The 10,917-nt window shown below is 45.5% G+C and overlaps 1 protein-coding gene across 1 annotated transcript; it reads right to left on the bottom strand.

The window, feature by feature from the left end:
• Window positions 1-204: 204 nt before the first annotated feature.
• On the bottom strand, window positions 205-10,602 carry LOC117963251 (DDB1- and CUL4-associated factor 12-like). Its single transcript, XM_058985879.1, has 9 exons — window positions 10,164-10,602; window positions 6,067-6,330; window positions 4,028-4,240; window positions 3,313-3,373; window positions 2,250-2,443; window positions 1,808-1,873; window positions 1,340-1,502; window positions 688-866; window positions 205-517 (listed from the first exon to the last, which is right to left on the bottom strand). The coding sequence occupies exons 1-9, from the start codon at window positions 10,218-10,220 to the stop codon at window positions 359-361; spliced, it is 1,356 nt and encodes a 451-aa protein (XP_058841862.1). The 5' UTR covers window positions 10,221-10,602; the 3' UTR covers window positions 205-358.
• Between the last annotated feature and the right edge of the window lie 315 nt (window positions 10,603-10,917).

The following is a 10,917-nucleotide window of genomic DNA, read 5'->3' as shown; positions in this document are numbered from 1 at the left end:
AGGTTAAGCAATAAATTAAAGTCCTACCTCACACTGAAGTAGAGGAGAGACACCACGTACAGATCTTAAACAACAAAAAAAAAAGAATCCCCAAGCATTGAAAAAGATCAAGGGAATGAGGGCGCGAGACGATCACAAAAGCAGGAGCAAAAACTAAAACCAAATCAGAAGAAAGAGACAGAAAGAAAAAGAAACATAACCCAGTGAAAATAAAAACATGTATTTCAAATAAAATCATACCACAAAATAATGTCTAATTGAAAATAATAATAATATAACATATATTACAAAATGGGAGGTGGGGCCCAGGGGGGAGAATACATTTCGGAGGAAGTGGTGTGTGGAGGAGGGGATGCTGCTAGCTCCAGAGGCCGGCATAGTTTCCATGGAGACCAGAGGGGAGGGGCCCGCCCGCCACGAACAGCTTGGTCCCGGAGGAGTCGTAGCAGTGCGTGTACACGGCGTTGGGGAAGTAGGGGATGTCTGAGAAGTAACTCCTCCACGTCTCGTCGTGGTTCTGGGGAGGAGAGAGCACAATATGAGGAGCACAGAGCACACAAGCACACAGAGACAAGGGGACACAAACCCACCCACATGTGCAGGTGCTCAAATTCTTAATACAGCTATACCCCTTGCTCTTTGTATAAACTCCAGGACCTGTGTGAGTGCACAGAGGGGTGGACTCACCAGCCAGCCCTTGCCCGTGGTCAGATTGAGGATCCCTTCTCCCAGCCTGCCCTTGTGCCCGCAGCTCGCCCCGACGGGGTCCTCCAGGAAGCGCTGGGCACGGATATCGTAGAACAGCAGTGAACCGTGGCCCGTGCCCACCGTGATGATGTGCTCGTAGAAACTGACCGAGCGAATGCCTGAGGAGACCAACACAGGCAACCCTCAGCCAGGACTCACAACAGATATCTATTTAAATGAGCAAAAAGCTTTTAAAACACCTGAAAAGTCACCAACACCTGGAAAACACTACACGGATTTTTCACCTAAGACAATGTTTTTAAACAGCATTTTCATAAAATAGTTTTGTGAACAGGGACTGGTTCAGGTATGGAAAGACTCCCATTGCATAGCAGTTTGATCCATTCCTGGTTTTACCGAGTTTAATAAGACACACCTGAGCTTGTTACCTATACTCTGGGGCTAATCAAGTTCGTAGTAAAACCTGGAATGGGTGAAACTGCTACGCAATAGGAGTCTTATTGCCACCCCTACATTTCAGAAATCATGTCTGCTCAACTAAGTGATTAAAATATTACTTAAGTTTCTTGTCTTCTCAGTTGAGTTTGGCAGTGGTTTGTGAAACACAACCTGCTTCTCTGCCTGCACTCACCGCTGCCCCTCTCCCGAGAGCTGACAGACTTGACATTGTTGGGGGGCTGCCTGGGGTCCAGGAAGGAGACATGGGCCTGCGAGCCCACCGCGTACACGGACCACTCCTGTCCGTATGCCAGACACACGTTCTCCTTGCAGTGCGGCAGCTTGGTGGAGAGCAGCTGCAACACAGAGGAGCACAAGACTTAAATGACATCCGGATCGCTTTAAAAAGTGGTTTGCAATCCTTTACAGTCTTTCTGTGCCCTGCATTTATCAGGCTTCTATGTCAAAGTAAGCTGCTTGTATGCCTTACATTCACCCACCTTCACTACCCCAACCCTTCAACGCCTGTCAGCTGCTTCAGCTTCTTCCCATACTGACGGACATGCTTTGCACCTAGTACCACGCGTTTGGTACTCTCAACTCAGAAATCACTATCCCTACAACGAGAGCGGCATGCAGAATCTTCATGGGAGAACCTTACCTTGCATAAGCTGTGCTCTGCTTTCCACAAGTGGAAGTATCCATCAAGGGACACGGCTCCCAGCTCCTGAAGAGAAATAAAGCAGCTACTCAGAAGCCGTGGACTCCCTTGGCAAGCCGTTGGTAAACAGTTCTGTACCAGGTGTACTGCACTGTCCTCATTATCCGCTTTACAGCACAACGGCAGGACAGGGTCACAATGTTATTCTGGCAATGAAAACTGGGGCAGTATTGATTGATCTGCTACTCACTGTAGTACTGTATTTCAATCAGCACATTGAATATTTTTTTTAAACTCTACTGTCTGCCCGATTCAACATTAAAAAAAACTGGCCCAATGTATGATATTGGCTGTGATGTGATGCCCTGTACTTCAGGCAGCAGCACTGGCTGACTGTCTGGCTCCCCCTCCGTTAGCAGCGCTTGCTGTACTGAGCTCTGACCTTGCTGTTGCTGTTGAAAGCCAGCGCTCTCACTTTGCAGTTGTAGGGGTTGGTGTACTCCTTGGGGAGGTCTTTGAGGGCGCGGTGGCTGATGTGGGAGTAGGTGGGCACCCCAGTGGAATCGTGCCCGCCCCCAGTCTTACACAGCACATCCTCTGTCACCTCCCACAGACCCATGGAGCCGTCTCGAGAGCCTGGCACACACACACACACGGGCAGGGGAGAGTCCACTTACACAGAGCTAACAAAACAATTCCAGTTTATCTTGCCTAATGTATATTACCATCAGTCAGTAGCTCTGACATGTTCCTTTATAAAAATGCATGCATTATGATATGGGAATTGGATTTTAACAATATTTTTTTCATATCTATTACTGAACAAAAAAGGCGCATTCTTTTTAATGCGCCAGTTCCCTGTCAAAGGAAGAGTGTCAACACTGAACACACGTTTTGCTTCTTGGGAGTCTGAGCTCTTGCGAACTGAAAAACAATTCATTATATATATATATATATATAATTTTGTAATTGCCACTTCTTGAGCTAGCTTGAAGAAATTCAAGAATAAAATGAAAAAAAAATTGAAAAAGTGCCTGCTGTTTACTTCCTTTACAAAATCTTGAAACTCCCAGAACATTCAGATGTGGCACACCTTCCCAGCAACCCTCGCTGGCTTCCCTAGAACTCATGTGCTTTTAACACTCACTGCGATCCTTTACGCTCTTTAGATTTCTGTGGCTAGCCGAAGCCTGTAGCGCCAGACAGTGGAAACGAGGCATAGCACCAGAATCACAGACAAAAAAAAAAAACTTGTTGCATGACATGGAAATAAACTCCAGTCAATGACAGCATAATTCATTTCTACCCTCTAGGAGCCAAGAAATGATGACCCATCAAAAATGGAACAACACTACAGAACCGTGACAGAATACAGAGAGGCTGCACATGGGTGTCCTGTATCACACAGACAGTGTGTGAAGCAGTGTGAGAGAGAGCCTGTGTGTGTGTGTGTGTGTGTGTGTGTGTGTGTGTGTGTGTGTGTGTGTGTGCTCTACACAACTTACCAGACACCGCCATGCTGTCACTAATCCATGCTATTGAGAAGATCCAGTCTTTGTGTCCGTCCTAAAAAGGAAATTAGGAAAAAGTTATTCTGTATTCTGTATACATTCTGTATACAAATTCAAGACATCCTCTCTGATACGCTGCCAGTTCCTAAATGCAGGGACGGACGTGGACTTTTCATGTTTGAATATTCTAGAACACCACAATTATTATAGGGCTTAGGATCTTTCAACCAATCATGAACCCCATTCATGACATCGACCGTGCCACTTTGAGTTTCTACTGTGCTGTACTCTCCACATCAGCATGATGACAGCTGAATAACCAACAAGCCCCTGAAGGCCAGCGTAGGGAAAATAAAGCATGATTTCACCCAAAATAAAACAGCAGCTTTTGGGGAATTACTTTCTTTATTATCAAGCTCTGCATGCTTTTTATTTTTATAAGACATTGTTAATAAGAAAAATGAAACAGTACAGCTAATTTCAACGTGATATCATTTCCACCTGATACAATGACATTTCAGATGGCTGAATCATATCAGGGATGGAAGGAAGACTCCCAATGCATAGCAGTTTGATCCATTCCTGGTTTTACTGTGAGTTTAATACGACACACTTGAGCCTGGAATGGGTGTAACTGCTATGCACTAGGAGTCTTACTTCCATCCCTGTTACGAAGCTCTACAGTATACAATATGTTGCATGAACTCACGTCTCCCACGCAAACAGGGTCCAGGGTGGGTAGTCTGTACACGGCCAGGCTGTTGGGGTTGTCTCCACCAGTGGCCAGCAGCGTGCGGGAGGGGTTCAGCTCGATGGCGTGGATCCCACAGCCCTGCTGGTCCAGCAGAGCAGAGGCAGGCTCCCGGTCCTTCAGCATGGGGATCTTAGTGATCTGCCCAGTCAGCACATCTGCCACAAACAGCTGCAGCAGCACGCGGAGGGAGAGGGAGACAGGCATGAGGGTCAGGGCTCACAATCAAGCCATCCCTGGCTGCAGACCCATATTGTGCAATATAGGGCACATCACTGCTCTTTAAAACAGTTTTAAACCAAGGCTTCCTACTGGGCTAAACACCAGTTTCTGTACAAACTCCCCTGTACAGCCAGCTTTTCAATCAGCAATTCCAAACCTCTCCATCATGACACTCAGCCTGAACGTCTCTTAATAGATCTACTCTATAGCTGATTATTAAGTCGTCCTTGTATCTTACAGCAGAAGTGTCTTTGTGTGAGCACCTTGGGGGAGCAAAAGGAATGCAAGGCTGAGCGGCTCTGTCACCCACAATGCAAAGCAAGACTGTAAGAGACTGGGTCAGCTGTACATATTAAATTATTATACATTTTAAAAATGTTTTCATTAAAAGCCACAATACATAGTTATTACCGCCATCCATGTCTGTAGAACTCTCAGTTGGTTGTCTACTGTGAACGAGACAACACTTAAATAACTGGAACTGACCGGCTGAGAGTGGATTTCTAATAATGATCTGAACAATGGTACATTTAAACACCACTGTCCATCAGCGCAAAACCCAAAACCCCACTCCAGCACCGACCTTTTCTGACTGGACCTTTACTGTATTTAATGATGATAATAAACCAGTCAATAAATGAACACGGGGGAAAGCAACTGCTAGAACAATGCAGCGCCTATGACTGTACAAACAGCAATACTGAGAAGACACACAGCCACATGCTGTGCAAGATCAGCACAGCACAGTGCTTACACAGCTGCTCTAGAATGGGGCTGGCTGGAACTGCTGCCTGCTGAATAATCTCACTCACCCCCCCTCCTCCCCCATCTGACATGGATGAAATACACATGCTTGGAAATTTACAAGCTGATCAAATACGAAAGAGAGCAGTGCAAATATTTGTTTAAATATAGCACAACACTGTATTCAAAATCTGTCTCCAAGTTGTGTTATTCTGTAGATACTGCAGTTTTGTTTTTCAGCCTTCAAGTGCAGCCTGTGTATCCTGAAACAAAACTGTGGATTCACTTCCTGTGCAGCAGGTTTTAGGATCCCACCTCACACAACAGATATGGAAAATCAGTTCTCTTAACTAATGTATTCTTCTTCAGTCATGACATTACATTTGAAAGCACTCCTGAGGCCTCAATATAACTCTCAAACACATCTCTAAGTACAGGTGGCACACCAGAATGTAACCATTATAACCTGTCCACCGGGGACACCATGCCCCTAGTGGAGGGAAGACATATTACCACCTGTGTTCGATGTATTGATGTCATTTCCATTAGGGGCAGAGTGTTGCAGGGGGAAGGTTACTAAAAAACACAGCAGAATAATGATGATGGTGCTGGTGATGCTAACAGTTAGTATGCTGTGTGTAAGCGGTCTCTTACTGTTGAAGAGACGGTAGTGTGTGCAGGCAGGAGGTTCTGCCTGCTGTCATGTCTCTTACACATCACATATTAACACATTATAAATAATAAAAAAAGTGTGCCTCTGTTCTATGCACAGGACACTGACAAATCGATAACGCTGATTGATTGATTTCTCTTATGTGATTTATAAATGTGTGAAAAACGTTATTTTAAAGGCTTGGCTATTAACAGATGATCTATAATGAAATGCATCAAACAGCTATAGAGTGGAAGCTGCATCTCCCTTATACTTGGATCACTTGAGGCACTGAACTGCTATTAACACCTTTAACAGTAAACACTATGTTTGCAATCACTCACACACACTGCAGTTTTTTGAAAGCTGCCCAGCTTACCGTGTTGCATTTGGTCCCGCACACCACCTGCCTGTGGTTGAGCCACTGGGATGCGAAGACCTTGTTGAGGGTGCCGAGGGTGAACTCCCTCTCGCGGAGGATGCCTGGCAGTCGCTGGGCGGCACAGCCCCGCAGGCTCTGCTGGAGGTGGTGCTCGTGCTGCTGCTGCTGCTGCCGGAACTCCCGGCCCTTCAGGAAACACACCACAGACTTCTTCACCACCGGCAGACGCTTCCGCTTGCACACCGACTCACCCCAGGCCAGCTGCAGGGACCAAACAGCCACAGGGCCACATGTTTACATCACCCCGAAAACAACACCTGCTGGCTAGTAACAGATCTATGAGCAGAATCATTCGCAGCGTACATCGGGGATGGAAGGGAGACTCCCATCGCACACGTCCATTCCCGGTTTTATTAGGTGCTTAATAAGACACACCTGAGCTAATCAAGCTCATATTAAAAACCTGGAACGGATTAAACTGCTATGCAACAGGAGTCTTATTTCCATGCTGCTGTAATCTGCTGTGCAGTTACATCAAGTAAGCAAAATAACATGCTCACGAGAATTCAGATTGTTTTAGGGAAATGTTTTCTGAAAGACCAAACACAGTTTTCACAAAACCAAGTGCCAACTCATGTTGTAAACATTTTCCGGAATGCGTACAGTGGTTTAGTTTTCCAGAAATAGCACTATTCAGATTGAACTGCTCAGATCCACGGGCCCAGCGGTGTTAGAAAATAAACAAACACCTTATATGGCAGTAGACATTCAGGGGAATGAACAGCATCTTCATCATGTGTCTGTAAAGCCCGCCGCACACAGCCCGACTCAAGCCGTCCCGACTCATCTCATCTGGCCGTACAGAGTCTGGATGAATCGTATCAGTGTGCGTGCCCTTAAAACCAAGATTATGCAGATTGCAGTCGGGATGTCTTCAGATTTGAAGACTGAACATGTTGAATCTTTTTCAGACGCAGTTTCGTTCAGATGTGATCAGTCTGTCTGTGTGCAGCGATTGCCGACCAAGACTGACTGAGACTGATTAGTCATGAGGGTGTCAACCAATGGTGAAGCAGGTTTAAGTGACGTAGCTTGTCATGTAACTTGTCATACAAGATGACGGAATATTGACAGCTGTAGTTCCACATGTAAAAATACATTAGTCTTGAATTGCTCTGAGTGTCCTGAATTCAAAAATATCAGATATGTGCACATTTGAATAGGTTTTTTTAGGCATTTACTAATCAAAGATAAATGATCAATTTACCTTTTTATTATCAATCTACTGTCAGCGTATATTTTCTTACTGCATTAAAACAGAAGTAACCGGTGTGTCGATCTCCAATAGGTCACAAATCACAAGCCCCTAGATCCACACGCTGAGAAAAAAACCGCCAAAGTCAAATAAAAAAATCAACAGGTTGGATTTTATTTACCACAGGCTAAAGTGCAGTAGACAAGCTATACAAAAAGTCAAACACTGTCTGAAACGTTTGCACGGTATCAATGATCAATAGCTAAATTAATGGGCTAAGTTATTTTTTTGGTTGCCGCGCGGCGCTGTCTCCGCCGTCTAATCAGCATACGATGCCATGCATAATATGAGGGTCGCTATGCTGGGCTAAGTTAATACAAAAATGTGTACAGGGCAGTATTAATTAAATCTGCATACATAGCAATCACCAGGATCTAGTTGTGGTCCGTCTAATTCAGTCTTAGCAGTGTGAGACACCCAGTCGGGAAAAACTCAACTGTGACGTCAAACCAAAACTGAGCACAACTGATCGCAAAATCTGTGCAAACTCAGATGAGATGAGTCGGGATGGCTTGAGTCGGGCTGTGTGCAGCGGGCTTAAGAAGATCATTCTGGAGACACTACTTTGTAATACTCAACGCTTACAAACATCTTAATCAGGGATGGACATAATTCCTGGTTTTGCTAGGAGTTTAATAGGGCACACCTGAGCTTGTTACCTAATACAATGGGGTTAATCAAACTGGTAATAAAACTGCTATGCAATAGGAGTCTGATTTCCATCCCTGTAAATATTAATGTGGCTCTCTCATTGATTCTACTGATCTTTATAAAGTGTAAAAACAAGCCCCTCGAGTCGGAAACACAAGTGCTTAAGCCAATGAGAAAGCTAGGAGGACTGAAGTAAAATGCCAGTGTAGCTTCTCCTGCTGTTAAATGCGTATTGCGAGGCAGGAGAAGGTAACGTTAGATTTCTAGCAGCTTTTCCCCCCACTCTGCACTACACAGCAGCTCTTTCATTTTCTGTCTCTCTCAAGATTGCTCTGTTCTTCCTTTTCACCGGGCATCAGACCCAATGGAAATCAAGACAAACAGAGCCGCTGCATTCCAGGAAAACTAATTCACAGCGACAAATACTAATGAGAGGATACAGTCTGCAAGGCGAGACAGCCGCTCTTCATGCTGCTGGGCCCTCCGCGCGAATAAGGGAAACTCATTAACAGCGATCTGGGGGGTTATGCATTACAGATTACGAAAGACATCTTCAGGTTACTTCAGGTTAGAGACACAGATACGCAGCCTATTCAAATAATGTAGAAATGACGTATGTCAAATCTCCTTATGATGATGTCCTATCGGGGGCCTGTGCCAAGCAGTCATACCAGGCACGTTGAAGCCACAGCTTGCATTTACACTCTCTCTCAGAAGTTATACCGAGGGATGTAAGGGTACACTAATGTGGCAGTACCACACTTACGGATTATTATTTATTTATTTCTTAGCAGACGCCCTTATCCAGGGTGACTTATCACATTATTTTTTACATACAATTACCCATTTATACAGTTGGGTTTTTACTGGAGCAATCTAGGTAAAGTACCTTGCTCAAGGGTACAGCAGCAGTGTCCCCCACCTGGGATTGAACCCACGACCCTCCGGTCAAGAGTCCAGCGCCCTAACCACTACTCGCCTTGTCTAATAATATATTATTGCACTGCGCAGCCGTATGATGCCCAGGCGATCACAATGAAACGTTGCAACGTACTTCTTTTTTTTTTTTAATGCACGCAGATCTATATCTCTCTGTCATAAAAGATATCATGGTTCTGTTGTAAGTAACAAAAGCATCACCTAGCCACCCGCTGTCAACACACATACCTCTAGCTCGTTTACAATGGTTTTATGTGCTGTTCGACAGGCTGTACTGATTATATGTCGGGTGCGTAGAGTTAACACGTTGGAAACTGTTGTGTCATTTTAAATATCAACCTTTTTGACCTTGCACGCGTTTATTATTCCTAACCACCAACTGTCACTGTACATCATATTTAATTTTGCAACCTGCAACTGATGTACAATAAACAATGAAAACGATACCGGTATTCATATATATATATATATATATATATAAAGAGTTTTGTTTTTGTAACTTCGTAAGACTGCTCTTGCTCTTCCTGCACTGGTTTTGCTGGTGACACGGCTCCTGGTGTGGTCACCCCAGTGATCCACGCGAAGACGCGGCGTGGCTCTGTCTGCTTCTGTCGTGGATTACAGATTGCACACTGCACTGTGAAGGGTTGATTTGAAAATGAAGGAGCTGCCACTGGCTTCGTTCACAGGTTGTTGAACCCATGCCTGCTCCGGATACTAACTCCGCGGCCTTTCCAAAAGAACAGGCCGCAAGCCGCGGGCCACAGCACACACCACAACCCAAATCTGTTTCGCATTTTGTTTGTTTTGAGCGTTGCTTCGTCCTCCTCAGGGCGGCAGATCGACTTGTGTTTTCACATAGCATTTAGGATTTGGTCATTTACAAGGGCCTGGGCCTAACCGGGGATCGCATTTCGGAAGCAGGGTTGCTGGTGTTACTTCAGCGAGATCCCCTATGCAATAGCAATGCACCGAGGATTACCCGCGCCCCTTTACTCAACCATTTGTTTGTAAACACGTCAGCGTTTTCCGTGATCTTGTTTTCGTGGGTAATCACAGCTGCTCGTGTTTTTAGGGATTCAATTCGTAGTCAGATACATAAACAGCACTCTCCGTGAGCCCCGAGTCCTGCTGCTGGTTGAATTTACAGAAATCACATAACAATAACATGGATCCAAATGAAACCTACCTGTTCCGCCTGCTGCTCCGCTGCCTTCCTTTTCCTGCTAACTGTTTTCCTCGCCATAGTCCGAAACACAGAGGTCCCGAACCCACATGGATGATAGGACGGGTTTAGCAACTGGATAATGTATCATATAACGGGGATTCGCTGATTATCGGGGGTTAGTAACGGCAGGGCTGCTATTGCAATGTTTAAATAATAATATCCAGTGGTTCTTCTAAAGCTGTTGAATGTGTTAATCCAGGCGAGTCGTGCAGCATCGATGGCAGGATTGCACAGTGTACTGTAGGAGCCCTGAGCCCGCCTCCTCCTCCGTCTCCGCTCGGCTTGTCTTGAGACCCTGTGGCACCATCGGCAACAACACGCGCAGCCGCAGTGCAATCAAACAACAACACACGCAGCCGCAGTGCAATCAAACAACAACACACGCAGCCACAGTGCAATCAAACAACAACACACGCAGCCGCAGTGCAATCAAACAACAACACACGCAGCCGCAGTGCAATCAAACAACAACACACGCAGCCGCAGTGCAATCAAACAACAACACACGCAGCCGCAGTGCAATCAAACAACAACACACGCAGCCGCAGTGCAATCAAACAACAACACACGCAGCCACAGTGCAATCAAACAACAACACACGCAGCCGCAGTGCAATCAAACAACAACACGCGCAGCCGCAGTGCAATCAAACAACAACACACGCAGCCGCAGTGCAATCAAACAACAACACACGCAGCCGCAGTGCAATCAAACA

The sequence above is a fragment of the Acipenser ruthenus genome, chromosome 2 (assembly GCF_902713425.1).
Source record: "Acipenser ruthenus chromosome 2, fAciRut3.2 maternal haplotype, whole genome shotgun sequence".
NCBI lineage: Eukaryota > Metazoa > Chordata > Actinopteri > Acipenseriformes > Acipenseridae > Acipenser > Acipenser ruthenus.
This window is presented reverse-complemented; position numbering and strand designations above follow the sequence as displayed.